This window comes from Ahaetulla prasina, chromosome 3 (genome assembly GCF_028640845.1).
Source record: "Ahaetulla prasina isolate Xishuangbanna chromosome 3, ASM2864084v1, whole genome shotgun sequence".
In the NCBI taxonomy this organism is placed as follows: domain Eukaryota; kingdom Metazoa; phylum Chordata; class Lepidosauria; order Squamata; family Colubridae; genus Ahaetulla; species Ahaetulla prasina.
In genome coordinates, this window is record NC_080541.1 from 71,022,222 (window position 1) to 71,042,040 (window position 19,819).

At 36.2% G+C, this 19,819-nt stretch overlaps 1 protein-coding gene across 1 annotated transcript; it reads left to right on the forward strand.

Annotated features, from left to right (window-relative positions):
• Nucleotides 1–1,635: 1,635 nt before the first annotated feature.
• GALR1 (galanin receptor 1) lies at nt 1,636–19,550 on the forward strand. Its single transcript, XM_058178979.1, has 3 exons — nt 1,636–2,908; nt 15,176–15,241; nt 17,435–19,550. Exons 1-3 carry the CDS (start codon nt 2,195–2,197, stop codon nt 17,750–17,752), a joined length of 1,098 nt encoding a protein of 365 aa, XP_058034962.1. The 5' UTR covers nt 1,636–2,194; the 3' UTR covers nt 17,753–19,550.
• Nucleotides 19,551–19,819: the final 269 nt, after the last annotated feature.

Sequence of the window (19,819 nt, forward strand, 5' to 3'; positions counted from 1 at the left end):
GAATTGTACCGACTCAGTCTTTGATACTGATACTGATTTAGTCTTTGATATCTATTAAGACATAGATTTTTTATATATATTCTAGTACTTAACAAACAGTTGCGAAATGACAGTAATGTGTAGAGTGCTAATGGATACAGATTGTCTTGTGCCGGCTATCGAGGACAGAAAATGGAACTTTGGTGACATTTTTAAGAGAGAAAACAAATCCAAGGGCACTGTGTTCTGAGTGGAGAAGGACACTCACTACAAAAAAACTAAATAATTTGGTAAAAATAAACAAGGTAAAGTTTTATGCAGAAAAACATGGGTGAAAAAGATGAAGGTATTTTTACTTATGTTCACATTTCTTGTAAATAACTGAATGAAGCTGCTTGAAAAGAATCTCCTAAGAAAGCATTTACTTTTAATGAAAGGCTTTAGATTCACAAATTGAGATAGGTTACAATACAGAGCATGGACTGAAAGGAAAGTGCAGAATACAACTGATACTATAAAATCAGATTAATGGAATAGCAATAACAATAACTTTTTTCTACCTCTTTGGCTGCGAGATCAGTTGTGGAGAGAGTTTTGTTTTATTTAGTTTTGTTGTTTTGACATTGCAACCAAACAGAAATGAAAAAGACGATACCATTATGCAGCAAAACTTTTATGTGTTTTGTTTCTGTATGCTACAACGACATAATTCCTACAAATTTTCAGCCAAAATAACACCCTTAGTTTTCAGCTAACAACTGACATTTGGTTGCATTTTTTGAACTGGGGCTGATTTCTTTGCTTGCTGGTGAAAAGAGAGTTACAAATCTGATTTTTTTTTCCTAAAAAAAATAAAAAACAAAATGCTTTCATGCTTTTTAGCTTGGTTTGTTCTGTCTCTGTTTCTCTCTCTACCCAACATACCTTACCGGATTGCCCAGCATATGATGGGAGGGAAAGCATCAGGGGTAAAATCCAGAAGGTTCTGACAAGTTCTGGAGAACCGGTAGCGGAAATTTTGAGTAGTTCAGAGAACTGGCAAATACCACCTCTGGCTGGCCCCAGAGTAGGGTGGGAATGGAGATTTTTCAGTATCCTTCCCCTGCCATGCCCACCAAGCCAGGGCCACAGAACTGGTAGTAAAATAATTTGGATTTCACCACTGGAAAGCATACATGCAGCTCTGGAGAAGAAAAGCACATTAAAAGTATAACAACAAATATCCAGACTTGGAGTTACATTATCCTGTAGTGTAATTTACTATATGCCTGGCTAGGTTGAGGTTTGGCCTCCGCCAAAATGAAGTGAAGAAAGGAAAGGAACAACATAAAAGGGACAAGATAGACCCTTTCCCATCAATCCCACCGGATACTTGAATGGTGCTGATTCCAGGCAGGGGAAAGGGCAGCGTTTCCTGGAGGAGGGAGTGGGGGGGGTTGAGAGATAGTAGAGACCCGGGTTTTACACACTGAACATGGGTGTAGGAAACGCGGGAATCCGACCTGGCCCTGATTTGGCTGTCAGAGTTCACCCTACGTCAAGCAAGCTGAGGGAGGAGCGTGATATTGGGAAAAAGGAGGAGAGGAGAAAAAAAAGGAGCGAGGGTGCCAGTCAACACACGCTGGCTGCCGCTGGACAGTCGCTGCATCAGTGCCCCGGCTAAGCTCCGCGTTCAGCTGCCGGGAGCCAGGAAAGTAGGGAAAGGAAAGCACCCCAAAGCGGGTCGCTTTGGGGAACCTCGGGAATTTGAGCCGGGCTGCGTCCAAGGGCTGGCAGTCGTTCCCAGAAAAAAAAAAAAGGGTAGAAAAAGAAAGTCTTTCCACGTTCAGCCCGGCTTGGTTGTGGGAAGTTGCCCATTGCTCTAAGGGAGCAAAGCAGGGCGGGGACGGACTGAAACGACGGGCAAGCGTGGTCGTGGGGAAGCAACAGCCTTGGGCGCGCGCGGAGCTTTCTTTGAAAAGCCAGAAGCAGCGCCGGCTCGTGTCTCCCTTCCCCTCCTCGGAGCTGCTACTTAGTAGGCGGGGGGGAGCAGGGGCGGGTGCGAGAAGAGGACAGAGGGCTCAGCCTCTGGAGTCTCCACGCGGAGTTAGCGAGGGAAAGCGGAGAGCTTGGCCGGGGCATCCTTCCGAGAGGATTTCGGCGGGAGAGCCACGCGAGACCTGTCGCCTTCCGAGTTTGCTTCTTACCCCCCATCCCAAGACGGCGCAGCAGAAGCATGGCAGCGGAAGCCTCTGCCGTTCCCAGCGACCGGAATCAGACCTGGGATTCGCCCTGGCTGGACTTCAATGCCTCCAGGTCCTCCCTCCATCAGTCCTCAGAGAAAGAGCAAGCCAGCTTCCTCTCTGAGATCGGCGTCGAGAATTTCATCACCCTGATTGCCTTCGGCCTCATTTTCACCCTGGGCGTGATGGGCAATTCCCTGGTCATCACGGTGCTGGCCAGGAGCAAGCCGGGCAAACCCCGCAGCACCACCAACATTTTTGTGCTCAACTTGAGCATCGCTGACTTGGCTTATTTACTCTTCTGCATTCCTTTCCAGTCTACCGTGTACATGTTGCCCAATTGGTCTCTGGGTACCTTCATCTGCAAGTTCATCCACTACTTCTTCACCGTCTCCATGTTGGTCAGCATATTTACCCTGTCGGCTATGTCGGTGGACCGCTACGTGGCCATTGTGCATTCCCGGCGCTCCTCATCCGTGCGAGTGTCCCGTAACGCGCTGTTGGGGGTAGGGGTCATCTGGCTTCTCTCTATTGCCATGGCTTCCCCTGTGGCTCACCACCAGCACATTGTCCATGAAAAATTCCTCAACCAGACCTTTTGTTGGGAAGTCTGGCCCAATCTCCAGCACAAGAAAGTGTATGTCTTGTGTACCTTCATCTTTGGCTATTTGCTACCTCTGCTGCTCATCTCCTTTTGCTATGCCAAGGTAAGTGAGGTTGATAAGGACAGAGGTTCTGCCCAATAAATGCATGAGACAGCCTCTCCCAGGATCCTGGAAACTTGATGCAGCAAAAATACACAGTAATTTATCCAGTGTCTAAACATAGTGATAATATGGAAATATGCAACTTGTATCTTACCTCTAATGGTGCTTCTTGCTATTTCTTTCATGTGTTGTAACGTAACGCTAAAGCAAATAACAAACACTTGAGTGAATAGTTGAGAGAGGATTGTTCGAGGTTCTGTTCAATGTATAAACTGCACTTTCTAGTGCTGTTCAATTCCAACACATAATCTTATGCAGGATTATTATATATTGAACAACAGTGACTAGGGTTAAAGTTACATTTGGGGATATTCTGTTGAGCACACAACACTTCAGATGTATAGATGCTTAAGGAAGTTATAGACGAAGTATTTTGGAGGATATTTTGGAGCAGGAGATTTCAAGTTTTGTAGCACTCTGATCCCTCAAATGATAAATGAATTTATGTCAGGTTCTCCTTTAAAAATTAAAACTAATGGATTTTGTTAGAATAAGGTTTGAAAAAGAAATCAATATAGCACTTAATAATTAACTGTTAATCTATATATCAGGGAGGTTATTCAACTTCATAGTATTATAGCTGCCCATCAAAGGAAGAAACAGAGCCCAGAGCAAGTTTTGCATTTTCTCCTCTGCCTGTATTTGGTTAATTAGGGTTGTTTGCTTTTTTTGTTTGTTTGATTGCCTCCTTTAAATTGCTCGTGAACTCATGTTTTTCTGAATCGCCTATTAAGAGCTGACAAAAATTAAGGGTTCTTGAAATATATCTCAGAATTTCCATCAGTGGCTAAATGAATGAAATATTGACTGAGCTTTGAATAAACTATTACCATCAAGGGAAATTTTCTGTTACGTTTGGTAAAGTATGAATTGTGACAAAAAGCTAGCAGATCTATTCTGCTGGCTTTCTGGGTGTCACAATTAATATCATGACTTTCGGTTAAAAATCTGCTATTGATTTTAGTCTTTAGGATAGGAGACAGTCTGCTGATGAACTCATTTGTATATCTGGAGAGAGAGAATTAACAGAAATCCTGAGAACTCAAGGGACTGAATCCTTATATTCTGATTCACTTTCACTGAATTTTGAATCTGATTCCCTTGAATATGGAACAGTTCACACAGTTCTTTCTCTAAAGTTAGTACTTGTTGCTGGCATGCAAATAAATTATCACCTACTTGAAACCAACACAGCTTATAATATTGATCATTTATCTTTGAAGCAATAGACTAAACTTGAAAGGATGCATAGAATATAACTTATCTCGGAACAAAGTTTCTTTCAACCACGTAATGAAAAATCTGCTAATTTCAGAATAGTAGAAGTTTCACTTGAGAATCTCTGTAAATCCAAGTTTTCCAATAAAACAAAAAAAGTTAAATACTATGCACTTGTTCTGATTTACCATCTGCATTAAACAGAAAAAATAGCTGGAAAGCTGAAATAAAAAAAAACCCCAGGAGAATATTCCATTTTAAACACCAGAAATACCAGAACAATCTTTTTTGGGGAGGATAAGGAAGGGACTATACCCATGCACATCTTTTTAATGGAGAATTAAGCAATGGGTCACTTCTGCTGACCTATCTACAGTTTTATTTATATAGCAGGAAGTTTATACTGTTAGCATTTAGCGTAAAAGTCTGCAAAGCTTTCCTTATATAGCTGCCTGCCTTATGTGTGGATAGTAGAAAGTATGGCTAATGGTACCATGCTGGGATGTTGCCTAGATCCTTTCAAGATACATGTATGGGGAATGCTTGAATGGAACAAAATCCTGTTCTATATCCTGCTTCTGGAGACATATCTGTACTTAAGTAATGGTCAAGGAGATGAAACTGCTGGTACCAGGTGTGTAACATCTGAGTGGAAATTCCATGCACATACCTTTATGTATTGGGTTCTTGGTATTCTCTAAGCTTGACTGGAAAATAATCACGTTTTAAGAACACCAACTTGGAGCTACATATATTCTTTAGTATTGGATACCTTTACATGCTAGAATTAAAAGAGGATTATCTGATTGGCAAAGCACAAACCGATACTTGTTGACTCGATTTGTAACCAGTACAGTCTCTTGACAGTCTTTGGCCACTATTTTCAACTTACTATATGTATCAATGCTAGGGATATCATTCATAATAGGAGAAAATGATTTGAATATTATATATTTCCCTTTTAAGCTCTCCTATTAAAACCAAGCCCTAACTTTCTTCTCAGCAAATGAGAAGTCTTGTGAAAGATCAACACAACAGCTATCTATTTTTAAATAATATTAATACTACTTGCAATATCATGGAATGGAATTCTCCAGCAATACTGCTTGTTTTGCCTATTCTCTTTTTACTTGCTGGCACAGGATAGCCTCAAGTTCCACTGTTCCAATTACGCAATTGTACAATTATGCACATATTTGGCTACAAAAAATTTTCTTCAGCGTCCATGATTTGATGTAGCTGTAGCTGTTTGTGAAGTAATTGAAGTGGGGTGGGTGAGAAATGCTGACTTCTGTTTTCTCCATTTTAACATCTGGAATTGTTACTTTTTAAAAAAAAGTTCATTAAAATAACATCGTTTTTAAAAATCTAGGAAAAGAACCAGATATAAATGTGCGTAAAAGAATTTTTTATTTTTGCTATTTCCCCAGAAGCAAAAGGAGCTATATACTTAGTAATTATTTATTCTATTCCATTCAACCCATGAAATATCTCATAAGAAATTACTTTGTATATTTAGGTCTTATCTTTTTAGAGTTAAATATGGAACTTTTTTAATCTTTACCATTAGGAAAAGCATAAAGTAGATACTGGTGAATGGAACTAGAGTAGCAGAATTTCTCCACTTTCGCTTAATTCCCTCATTACTTCTAAAGATGATGTCCTGTGATTTTGGTTGGTTGCCATCTCTAAGTGTTTTCTTCCAACCTATCACAGGCAGTGTCATTAGAAGAGAGAACTGAAGTCGCCGTCTTCTGTTGGAACTGATATCTTCATTAGTGCACTTGAGCTTCCAGTAAGGTATCAAAAGGTGAACAGGCAGGATATGGGACATAACTATTTAAATTTTATTAGTTTGCATAGTAAATTTATCATGAAAACTAATAAGAGTAGAAATGCAACATTAAATGATTAACAAGCCATAAAATGAACAAGCTTAGCTAGTGAGGAAAAAAAAAAGGAGAAGGAAGGAGATGATCTGGAAATTGTAACAAACAGAATTTCAGTCAACAATCACATTGTCATTCATTTCTCCCTTTGTAAAAAAGAAAAGGAAAAAAAAAGAATTTCAAATTTTAACAAACAATACATATCAACACCCATACTGCCAATCAGGTAAAAAGCTATATTTTCAGATTTCTATAATAATCCTTGGCCTGAAAGTTTGCAATTGTAGATTATGTTGATAAATTGCATGTACATGCAATTTATCAACCTAAATTGCATGTTATGCAAAAATATGCAATCTCAATGCAAAGCAGTTGATCTAGGATCAGAAACCAATAATCCAACTAACCTCAGCCCTCAATGCAACAATAATAGAAAATGACCAAATCTCATAGGCCACTGTTCCAATTTCAGGATAATATTTCTAACAGCAGGGTAATTGCCACCACTCTATTAAATAAGTGTCCAGTATATATGAAAAAAACTTTTAATTGTATTAAGCTTATTTTGAAGTCAAAGGAAACTGATTTCATGTTGTGTATTGATTTTCTACTTGTCCTGCTAAATTTGTTATAAAATGAATAGTTAATATTAATTTCTTCAGTTTCCCAGAAGGAATGGTTTAAGAAGTAGAAATAATTCCTCCAGAATATTTCTCTACCATGGAGGTAGAGTAACATTTGTGTGTAAACCAAGATGCGCTTTATTGTTTTTGTTTTGTTTTATTTATTTTGTCACAACAGTATACACAAACATAATATGTGAGCAAAAGTATGCAACAACTATATTAATCTGATATAATGAAAGGGAACAATAGGACAGGAATGGTAGGCACTTTTGTGCTCTTATGCACGCCCCTTATAGACCTCTTAGGAATGGGGTGAGGTCAGTAGTAGACAGTTTTTGATTGAAGTTTTTGGGATTTTGAGAAGAGACCACAGAGTCAGGTAGTGCATTCCAAGCGTTAACCACTCTGTTACAGAAGTCATATTTTCTGCAATCAAGACTGAAGCAGTTAACATTAAGTTTGAATCTATTGTTTGCTCTTGTAATATTGCGATTGAAGCTGAAGTAGTCTTTAACAGGAAGGACATTGCAATAGATGATTCTGTGTGTTAAACACAGGTCTTGTTGGAGTTGGCGGAGTTCTAAGTTTTCTAATCCCAGGATTTCAAGTCTGGTGGTATAAGGTATTTTGTTGTATTCAGAGGAGCGGAGAACTCTTCTTGTAAAATATTTCTGGATGCATTCAATTGTATTAATGTCAGAGATGTGGTATGGGTTCCAGACAGGTGAGCTGTATTCAAGAATAGGTCTAGCAAATGTTTTGTATGCTCTTGTCAGTAGTGTAGAGTTTTTGGAAAAGAAGCTGCGTAAAATTAGGTTTACAACTCTTAGAGCATTTTTTGCTATGTAGTTGCAGTGGGCTTTGGCACTTAGATCATTTGATATGAAAACTCCAAGGTCTTTAACAGGGTGGGGGTCATCTGTAAGGTAATGATTTAGCTTTAGCTGAATATGTAGCCCAGAGCTAAATCAAACTAATTTGTCCATTCTACAGAAGTTTTAAATCCAAATTTCTGCAGAATTAAATTGACCCAAAGAAATTACATTATGAGAGGAATAGGTTATTCACTGCTGTCTCAACACCTGATTTAACCACTACTTTTAAACTGGGATTATAATATATGCTTATCTTGAGTAAACACATAAAGTATTGGGTAAAATATTTTCATATATACCTTTGTTGTTAGTTGCAAAGTTGTGTCTGACCCATCGTGACCCCATGGACAATGTTCCTCCAGATCTTCCTGTTCTCTACCATCCCCTGGAGTCCATTTAAGCTCTTGCTGACTGCTTCAGTGACTCCAAGGATATATACTTTATAGAGTCATTGAAATAAATTCCACAGAAATTAGTTATAATCGTAGTAAATGTGGTTTACTGGCCTGGGATAGAGTTAAATAATATTTAAATAAAATGGAATGAATGGACTAGAATAGAATAGAATAGAATAGAATAGAATAGAATAGAATAGAATAGAATAGAATAGAATAAGCTCTCAGTGTATATACAAGCAACAAAATTATAAATCATAAATCATATGATACAATCATAATTTATAAGATACAACCATAAGATGGTTCATAAGATACAAAATGATAGTCGTAGTAGGAGTGGCTAATAGGAAAGATTAGAAGAATAATAGTAATACACCTGTTTTCGAATATACCATTCAAAAGATAAAATAAAAAAGCTAATAACGTGACCAAAATATTAGAACACTCCAGCATCCAATATCCAGATAGGCAAGGATTAATACAAGACAAATTATCAGAAAACAATACTTTAATCTCTAATTACCACTGCCAACACTGGTAGAACAAGGTACTGTCTATAAATGGAGAGCAAGTCCCCACACTCACTAGCATTGATGATGTTACCTAGCTGGGTAATGAAACGTATGCAAGCAAATAGCAGTATTCCAGTATTTGAAAAGCTGCCATAAAGAGGAGGGGGTCAGTTTATTTTCCAAATCACAAAAGGGCAGGACAAGAAACAATGGAGGAATTAAGGAATTAAGAAGAAACTTTCTAACAGTGAGGACAATTAAACAGTGGAACAGCTTGCCTTCAGAAGTTGTGGGTGCTTCCTTACCCAAGGCTTTTAAGAAGAGACTCCACAGTCGCTTGTCTGAAATGGTATAGGTTCTCCTGCTTGAGCAGAGGGCTGGACTAGAAGACCTCCAAGGTCCCTTCCAGCTTTATTCTGATTTTGATTCAAACAACAAAAATCAGAGAGCACCAAGAACTCGACAGTTCAACATTGAGGTATATATATTCTTTTTTAGTGGAAGTGGTATAACTGGAAGCAGTGGTGAGTTGTTCCCGGTTCACACCGGTTTGGGAAAACAAGTAGCGGCGGCAGGAGGCTCTGCCCACCCACCATCAAATATGCTCTGCACATGCACAGAAGCTTCTTCTTCTTTGCTACTGGTTTGCATGAGTGAATCCACCACTGACCGGAAGGAATTATGGTAGGCTTACTATATGTGACTACCATCTTCCAATTAGGCCCTGTGCAGTTTATTAAACCTTGAAGGAAGTAAAACACCACTTCCTATTAATAGTTATATTTTAGTGGAATTATCGATCTCTCGGCCTACATAGAATCCACTGACTCAAGATGTGATATATCTGAGACCACCTCATAATTTTAAATTCCTTTCAATCACACTAATAAATATAATATATTGGGCCTCTCAGGTCCAAGGATTCTGGGAGGGAAATTGTAAGGCCACAGCATGGAAGATGTATCAACAAGATTTATCTGATCTTTTACTGCATAAAAACCCTCAAAGGGCTTTTCCCAGATGGAAAGGTTTTTCTAAGCACAATTTATATGTGCTTACTTTAAATACATTTTTCAGTGCCAAAGCATCCTAATTTCAGTGAGGAATAGATGAGAAGGCGATTTTATCTATTTAATTTTTGATGCATTTTTCATTTTCAGCTTCATCATGTTTTCTCTCTGAAGTGGGTGGATGTTAATATCAGGGCCAGCTCACACTCGGAAGATGAAGAGGAGTTATAGTAGGTCTTTCAGTCTGACGGGGTTAAGTTGGAAGAGTCTCAGACAGGGAAAGCAACCTTGCCTAGCAGCCAGAAAATGCATCTATTGCTGACCTCAGAGATCAAAGGAGTGGAGCTAACCCCCCCCCCCAAAAAAAATCAAGGGTCCTCCATGAATAGAGGATGACTGAACAAAGGTATTCAGGAAGCTTATTGGTCAGAGAGACCCCTGCCCCTCTGAAGGAAGAAATTAGGGTCTTGCCACTCCTATATAAGAAGAATTGTTGGGGGCAATTTTCCATTTATCTCACCAATATCTCACTTTATCTCCTTAACCTGCCTTTTCAGATAGTGGTCCTAGGCCTTCAAACCATTTTTGTTTGACCCTCTTGTTTTTAATTTAAATTGGTTTGAGTTTTTATGGGCTTGGTATTTTGGGTGTAAGGGACTATGTGTGTTCAACCCTTTTTACCATTAGAGTTCTATTTGTAAATATTTTCAATAAAGATACAAGACTTTATCTGCATGTCTGTGAATGCTGTGGACCAGTACAGTTAAGGGCAGGTCCATGCATTGTTACTTAATTATAGTTCATCAGAAGATACCCTGTTTAATTAGATGCAGGTAATTTTCCAACAGGCCTATACAAATTTTGAAATGAACAAGTAGCCAATTTTATTTATTTGCTAGATTTATGTTGTGTCTTTCCCTCAGGAGTTCAAGAGATGACTTGAGATGGTGAACACCACGCACTCGATTGTTTTGGCCTAAAATAGTTTTAGCATCTAACTTATAGTTTATTTTATTTACTAGGTGCTTATCTTGCCTTTATTACTTTATAAGTAAACCAATGCAGTGAATATATATCATCCTCCTTTGGTCTCCTCTTTTCCCTACAATAATAACAACTTTGTGAGGTAGGTTGAGCTGAGAGATAGTGACTGGCTTAAAGGCCCTGTCGGCTTCTTGGGCATAAGAGAAGACTAGAACTCACAGTCTCCTAGTTTCTAAGCCAGCACCTTAACCACTACACCAAATTGGCTCTCTGGTTCTAGGCTTGACGTCTTCAAGGAAGGCACATTAATGCCTCTTTCAAAGCAAATGACACTATCTCCTTTCAAAGAGAGGTTTATAACCTCTTGGCCTAAACTAATAACATCCCTGGGAACATGGAGAAAATAGAAGTAGTGTTCTTTTTCCATTTCTTTCTGCCATTTTCTTTTTAATTTGCTTTACCATCCTTTCTCCAAATTCAGTTGGAATTATCAGGACATTTTTACGTAAGTGTTTCTTTCTAGTAGCTCTCCTAGTGTTGTAAGGCGTCCTAATATTGTAGCATTTTAGTAACTTTGCAGTGAGATCTGTTTCTAGAGCTAATACATAAAGGTGGATGGCAAAACTGGCAATTTAGGAATCAGCCCTAAATCTGAAAGCCTTTTTACACTGAGGTGAATTTTTCCCAACTGGAAAATAGCTGAATTTGCTTCAGTCACCAATTCTATTCATTCTCTGAAACAATCTTTTTTTCTTATCTTACTGGGCAAGCAGTGATAAATTACTTTAGGTGCCTGTTAACAGTATTTTTTAAAAAAATCTATTTTTATAAAGCAGCGAAGGACAGATGAGTTGCAAAAGTCTGACTTCGTCTGACAGAGATAAAGTTTTATGTGTATTTCTATTTATTCTTGATTTGAAAAAAAGCATTATACAATGATCCCCTATTTATTCATTGATTCATAACCTCAACAAACAATTTAAAAGTTTATTGTTAATTTTTTGAAGGATTTGGTTATGTAAGGAGGAAGTCAGAGCTAGGGAGGGAGAATTGGTATAATAGTTTTGGGAAAAATTTTTTTTAGCATATGTTTGTTTTATTTTTAACTATACCTTGTGTTTGTTCCGCGAAGCCGGGGAGGGGAGGGTTTGTGAAGGAGAGGGTTGGGGAAAGGGGGAAAAATTTTTTTTTGTAAAACTTTTTGAATAAAAAAAAAAAAAGTTCCAGAAAAAAAAGTTTTTAAAAGCAGTTCTTAGTCTGAATGCTGAAATGGTAAAGGAGGATTAACTCAATAATCAAAATGAGAACTGGATCCAAAGAGCTTTGTATGTGAACAAAAGATATAGTTTGCTATATATAGGGAAATTTAGGCTGCTTTCCTTGGAAATGTTATGGTATTGTACTATATTTTGTGCTGGAAACTCTTAGAGTGGGCTGCGATCTCAATATACTCAATCCATGAACAGAAGCTATTATGCCCAGAATAATGTAGCCTATGGAAGTAATGAAGTGGTAAATAATTGCACTACGTATAAATCATAACAAGAATAATTCTGAATAATGGTCCTTTTAATAATAAAAAACCTTGCTGATTTTAAACTCAGTAATTTAAAATAATTAATTGTAAAATATTGGCCTGAAGCACTATATTATTTTTTTATCTTATTACCAAGAAAAAATATTTTTGCTTCCTGAGAAAAATTCCAACAGTTCTTTTGCCTTCTCTATATATTTTTCATATTGAACACTCCAGTAATAAAGTTTTACTACATTAAAGAGCAGTGCATTGAATCTCAAGCAACATTTTTATAAGTGGAATAATTTTCTCTATTAAAGATAAGTTGCTTCTAAGAGAAGACTGTCTTTTAATGAAATCTATTTTGATCCACTACTGTGTATGAAAGTTTTCCTAAATTCAAAGAGTAGGAAGGAACAAATATTGCAATATTTTGTTATACTGATTTGCGATGTCCTACGATGAGACAGATCTTAAGTTATCTCTGCATATATTTTTTTTTTAAAAAACAAGCTCAACAAAGGAACATGTTAACTTTGCTCTCAGGAAAGGATAAAAGTCTAAATAAGTAGTATACATATACAGGCATCTATAATACAGTTACAGAAAAAAGATCTATAAAAGGATTTTTTCTATAACATGACAATCTTTACATTAAAAAATTAATGGTTATGATAAAGTATGGAAAATTAATGTGATGATTCTACTAAATATTTGATAATTACACCTGTGTATGATTTCTTAATTTTCTGTATTATCCATAGTTTTGTGTATGCATGGTAAAGTCATCTTTTATCAACTGGAAAAAAAAAATGGAATTTTTTTTCTGATTCTCTAACAGCACAGTCTTACATAAGTCTACTTGAATATGAATTCTATAGGATTCAATGCATCTGTTCCTCAAATTACAGTTCTATGCTTTTGTGCACAGGTATAATAATCTATAACAGGCAATAGATGGCCATAATATATTACAGTATTTATTTCTAGCAATAGTCATGCTAGCAAGAAACCTGCATCTGTTCTTAATACAATGAATTGCTTCTATTTCAAGTGAAATAGACCTAGAATATTTTTGTGTAGTATATTCACCTTTCCCTCACCACCAATAACCACAATAAATGACCTTTTCCTTGCTTCTATGTCACTATAGCCAACTGACACATATTTCTGATATGTTAAGCTAATAGATGTGAGATGTAGGTTTGGGGCTGAAGATTGAAAAAAAGAAGGAAATATATTCCTCTGATTTTATTTTATAGGAAAGGTAAGGGATCTGAATGGACACATAATGCTTAACTGAACTAAAATGTTTAAAAACTAAAAGGTTCAGCTAGCCTTAAACTGTTTGTATAAACACAAATCTTTTTCAATTTTAAAATTATTAAAGTGGCAGATGAATCTGGTTTGTGTTAACTAATCATCACAAAGTTGTTGTGAAACATTTGTACTATGCATTATCCTCAAATAAAAATATGAGCACTGCATTTCCAGAGTGTTTACAGTTTGCCTCAGTCTAGCCAACTATGGTAGTTCAATGGCTGCCTTGCAGAGAATCATCATCAGTCAATTGCAAAAGGTGGTTTTACTTGGAACAGCTTAAATCCTGTGACAATTCCTTCAAAACCACCAAACAACATCTGCTTATTGCAGGTTCTTGGGAAGGGATCGATAGGTGGATAAAAATCTCAAATACAGTCTAAACCAGAGATCTCCAAACTTGGCAACTTTATGACTTGTGGAGTTCAACTCCCAGAATTCCCCAGCTAGCATGGATCTAAACATCTAACTGTGCTAATAACTGTACTAATAATAATTTCTGAGCTGCTTCTCTCTTCCTTTTTTTTTCTTAATAAATGCAGTTCCACCAAATCAACAATTTCTAGTTACCTGAAGGAAAGCCTTCATCCTCAGCTTCTCAAAAACCCAAAGACCCTATAGACTTATCTGGAAGCTGAGTGAGACTGTTCTATCTCAGGTAATTAGAAAATCATTGAAACTATAGAATCACACTTATTAAATAAAGCAAAAGAAGAACGACAAAAATCATAATTTAAAAAAATCATTTTCCTAATGGATTTTGAATTAACAAAATATGCTGTCATTATATAAAAAAGAGTTTTACTGATTATTCTATTCTACTAGTATAATAGAAATAAAACAGCCCTTTGAATCAGATGTAGAAGTAAGCGTGAGCTGTGGTGGCGTAGTTTAGAATGAAGTACTGCAGGCTACTTCTGCTGCCTACCGGCTGCCTGAAGTTCAGCTGTTCGATTCTCACCAGCTCAGGGTTGACTCAGCCTTCCATCCTTCCAAGGTCAGTAAAATGACGACCCGGATTGTTGGGGCCAATATGCTGACTTTGTAAACTGGTTAGAGAGGGCTATAAAGCACTGTGAAGCGGTATATAAGTCTAAATGCTATTGCTATTGCTAAGGAAGTTTTTTTTTAAAAAAAGAAAATGTGCTTGCATCTATGTGGATTTTGATAATTTTGCATATATAAATTTAATTTCACTTTTTGTGATATCTATACCTATACCAATCATTTATATGTGTGTGTATTGTATGTATAAGTATGTGTGTGTGTGCCTGCAGACATAAAAATACTGATTTCCAGGAAGATCTACCCATAGAAATAAAAAGGGGTAGTTTGAAAGATAAAAGTAGGTAGGCATAGCAACAGGGAAATTGTCCAATGGGATAAAATGGTAGCCTGAAGTATGAGATGAATATTTATAAGCTGATGCCAATCTGAATAGGATTTTCTTAAGATGGTTTAGGATCAAACTGATATGTACAGAGGACAGGTATGTGCATATATGCTTTTAATCAATGTGAACATAGCAACAGGTGAATAACAATCACGTTAAGGTGTTGCCATTACATGGCATGAATGTTGTGATATGAATCAAATCAAAACATGATTTATTTACTGATTTGATTAATTATGTTTTATACAGAAATTGTATAAACAAGAGTTCCATTTTTTCAATAGATTTTTGCAAATCATGTGCTTCAAACATTATTTGTCTACATTTGAGGAAAATTAATATATTTAGCAAGTTATAGAATAAATTTCAGGAATTTTTGCTGTGAAAATCAATTAATACCTATTTAAAAGAAAATGCCAAAAAATACAAATAAACTAATTATATGAAAGTTACTTATATTTTTCAGGTCCTCAATCATCTGCATAAGAAGCTGAGGAACATATCAAAGAAGTCAGAAGCATCCAAGAAGAAGGTAGAAAGCTTTTCTTATAAAACAAATCATAGTAGAACAATATCTTTATTAAACCAATTAATATGTCATGAAGTAATTTGAATGTGTTTGAGTTCCCTTTGTCGTACTATGATAAAGTAAAGGAAAAAAGGTGGAAAAATGATAGCTTATATTGGAGTTGCCAGTTAAAATTAGAGTAGGAATGAGATAACAGGTGTTAGATATTTTTTTTTTTTTTTTTTACATTTATACCCCGCCCTTCTCCGAAGACTCAGGGCGGCTTACAATGTATAGGGCAATAGTCTCATTCTATTTGTATATATTTTACAAAGTCAACTTATTGCCCCCCCCCAACAATCTGGCTCCTCTGGGTATATTAATCTGGGTATATTAAGCTTTATAGCTTTATAGCTTTCTGAGGGTATACTAGAATTCTTAAAAAATAAGTATACTGTCTTGAAATGCCATTTTTGTCTTCCTATAATGGCCACTTTGTCACCATGTTAGCCATTTTGGCTCCCTATATTAAAAAGGTAAAGGTAAAGGTTCCCCTCGCACATACGTGCTAGTCGTTGCTGACTCTAGGGGGCGGTGCTCATCTCCGTTTCAAAGCCAAAGAGCCAGCACTGTCTGAAGACGTCTCCAGGGTCATGTGGCCGGCATGACTCAACGTCAAAGGTGCACGGAACACTGTTACCTTCCCACCAAAGATGGTGCCTATCTTTTCTACTTGCATTTTTACATGCTTTCGAAACTGCTAGGTTGGCAGAAGCTGGGACAAGTATCGGGAGCTCACCCCGTTACACGGCAGCACTAGGGATTCGAACCGCTAAGCTGTCGACCTTTTGATCGACAAGCTCAAGGTCCTAGCCCCTGAGCCACCGCATCCCTCTCCCTATATTAGCCAACACTAAATAGTCCATCAAATTAAAGACAACTTGATAATTTACTTTAAGTAATTTCAGTATTTTTCTCAGAAGTTCTGCCCAGTTGTGGGGAGATCACTCCATTCTAATACCTCATCAACACCACCTTTCATAAGAAAAGTCTTAATAGTTTCTCCATATGTTGTTTTTAACATGTGGCTTTAACCTCATTTCAGGAATAGAGTCCCAACAAGATAGTTTTAATGTCATGTAATTAAATTAAAACTAGAATAATACAAATGACTGAAATACTGGATAATATCTAAGATGTTGGAGTACTTACAAGATTTGGGGGTGATTAAAAAAAAGGATTCACAGCCTGGCTTTTATGTGTAAACATAAATGGTTTTAAAATGTATTTCATGTTTGGTAGAATTACTCTTCACATATTTTGCTTTTTAAGGAAAATGTATAAAATTACAATAAATAAACAATAACAGTAGTGTAGAATCTCTCTAGTTGCCTAACAATAACAGTATAATGACTATAATGGCTGTAAGATATTGCAAGAGATTCTCAGCTATTATATGCCATTACTACTTTCAAAGTAGTAATTCATTTCTCATTTTTTAAACTGTCATCAGTTATAACATGTACACCTTTGGATTTTTAAAAAGGACAAAGGAAATACCTATAAATTAAATGTAAGTAATATATCTTTTGTTTTAGCTGGGTTTATGGACAGTAAGAATTATGGTTCAATATTATCAGCAGATGATACAACACAAGTTGATTGATTAAAAAAACCCTCCTTAGTTAAATTAATGACAATCAGACCCTTTTAGATAAAGATAAATTAAGTTTTTATTCAATCTTATAATGATACCAATAGCCAATTCAGATAATCTATGGAAAATTGACTATTGGTTATCTGCATAGGCATTTGACTTAAAGGTTTCTGGACCAGTGACTATCATATCTCAGTTTGAAATCTCTTCATGGTTAGTTAAGATCCAGGAGTCTACATGGGGCTTTGAGTTTTAAAAATTTTGACAAGATTAATACAGAAATTTTAGCATGACAATGGATGATTTACAAAGCACTCCTAAGGATATAATTCAGAATTGAATGGCTCTTACTTCAATTTAAGTGTTTTTACCATTATTATCTGTGGATTTGAAGGGATAAATTCCTGTCATAAAATAATACCTTGCTCTCAAGGCACTGGAGGATTTACTTAACACATATCCTTTCTGTTTTCATTGCTTTTATGGTACATTAGTAAATTATTTGTATAACTTAATCCTGTGACAGCCTTTTCACATTATTTATTGTTTCCCTCTCTTAGACAGCTCAAACTGTCCTTGTGGTTGTAGTGGTTTTTGGGGTATCCTGGCTGCCACATCACATCGTCCACCTCTGGGCCGAATTTGGAGACTTCCCCCTAACTCAAGCTTCATTTTTCTTCAGAATAACAGCACATTGCCTGGCTTACAGTAATTCTTCAGTGAATCCTATTATATATGCATTCCTTTCGGAGAATTTTAGGAAGGCCTATAAGCAAGTGTTTGAGTGTCAGATTGGTCACAATTCGCCTCTGAATGATGTGAAAGATAATAAGAGTAATATAGAGACACCTCCATTTACTAATTCTACACATGTTTGAAGAATGAATGTGGTTGGCTTTTCTGCTGCAATTTCATAGGAATGGACTTGCTCTAGCTGCTTTTATTTAAAAAAAAACCACAATTCCCAAAGTGAGGAAATATTTCAAGTTTTGTATTGGTCATTGGTATCCAACTAATCAAAGTTCAATTTATTTTGTTGTTGAAAGGAGTAAGAAAATCTGATTCATAGACAAAATACTTTAATACCCTTCTTTCTGAAAGAATTTTGAATGAGAGTTGTTTTTAAAATTAAAACAGAAATCAAATAATATTAATATATAAGTCATGTTGCTTAGTATATTTATGTTATGCTTAAAATATTATTTTCTTTCTTATACAAATTTTTTTCTCAATATGTATATTTCAGTTTGTGTGTATCCCAAATGAAATGGGGTTCAAATTGAACCAGAAGAATTTGAATAGTTGAACTGGAATATCCTACTATTTTCAAGAATTGTGGTATCTACCAAAGCTACATGTGATTATGGGGATTCTGCTACATCGTAACTGAAAAAATGGTCATAAGTCACTTTTTTCACTGATGTTGTAACTTCAGATGGTCACTAAATGAATGGTTGTAAGTCGAGAACTATCTGTAAAGTAACTCTTGCATAAAATTAGTTTGCATAGACACATGTTTAGATTTTAAGGAAAGTAATTCCAAATTAATAGTATTGTAATTCATATTCTGCCTCCATCAATAATTTTATGCATAGCATACAGTTTGCTTACTTATTTAAACAATTCTGTAACTCGGATCCATGCTAATTATTTATCTCCCTGGTTTATGATTAGAGTACATTTCAAACTAGTTGATTTTTTTCTGATACTTGATATTTACATAAAGTGTATAATGTCAGATACAAATTATGGGTGGTGAACTTGATTATTTACTATAATTGCCAAGAAGGTGGTAAAGGTGCTTCATATGCATTTAATAGGAGGACTAGAATAGGTAATGAGCTGACATATAGCTGCTTTCATTCATACCTACTAGTTACTTCTACTGTAAGTGTGTTTGACAAAGGCATGGGATACCTTCCTGTACATTTTGTGATGAACTGAAAGAAACATAATTATAATGGAAAACTGACCCTATCAAGCATTTTTTTAAAAAAAATACGGTTTTTAAACTTCAAATCTGTTCTACAGATCTGACATCTGTAGGGAGTACCTAGTTCATTGTTGCATGTTACAAAATGCTGTTTCTCCATTTTGATGAGTTCCTTGGCTCTGATCATTCTGAAACAAACGGTCAAAATATTCCAATGGTTGTAGAATAATAATAATAATAATAATAATAATAATAATAATAATAATAATAATAATAATAATAATAATATCAGGTCAGATGCCGGAAGACCAACTGTAACAAGGATGAAATGATAACAGGCAGTGTTAGAAAGAAAAGATGCAGAACTCAAAGCACAGGTAATCCGCACTTAATGAAGGCCTCATTGGCTGACAGCTTGAAGTCATGTCAATGCTTAAAAAATAACTTTACAACCAATGCCTGCATTTGTGACCTTTGCAGCATCCTGCAGGGATGATCTATATTGTACACATTGTGTTGTGCTTAACCTATTGTTGTTGTTTTTATCCCATTGTAGAGTGGAATTACTGAAGAGGAAGAAATTACAAGAGAGTAAGCAGCCACCCAGTGGGGAATGCACATTCAAAGTAATGCTGCAGTGAACCAGCTATGCAAACAGCCTGTATATACCCCACTGGGTGCCTTAGTGTTACGGATTTCCTAATTAGATGTGTTTTTATCTGTTAATTTCAGCACATAGGGATTGTTGCATATCACTGGTGTATCATTCTTACCCCACATCAATCATGGTATAGGTGCATTCCTCACTGATGCATATTTGATGATTGATGAAAGACTATTTTTTAAAGATTCTTTTGATCCTGCCTTTATAGTTTCTGTGAATAACTCAAGATGGAAAACATGCCTAACGCTTATTCCTCCACTATTTTTACCACCACAACAACCGTTTGAATTGGGTTGAGAGAGAAAGTGACTGGAGGTCACCCATTCAACTTTCATGCCTAAAGTGGGA

Coding starts and splice junctions, on each gene's coding strand:
- GALR1 (XM_058178979.1), top strand. CDS start 2,195: ATGGCAGCGGAAGCCTCTGCCGTTCCCAGCGACCGGAATCAGACCTGG. Junction 2,909..15,175: donor TCTCCTTTTGCTATGCCAAG/GTAAGTGAGGTT, acceptor TATATTTTTCAG/GTCCTCAATCATCTGCATAA. Junction 15,242..17,434: donor CAGAAGCATCCAAGAAGAAG/GTAGAAAGCTTT, acceptor TCCCTCTCTTAG/ACAGCTCAAACTGTCCTTGT.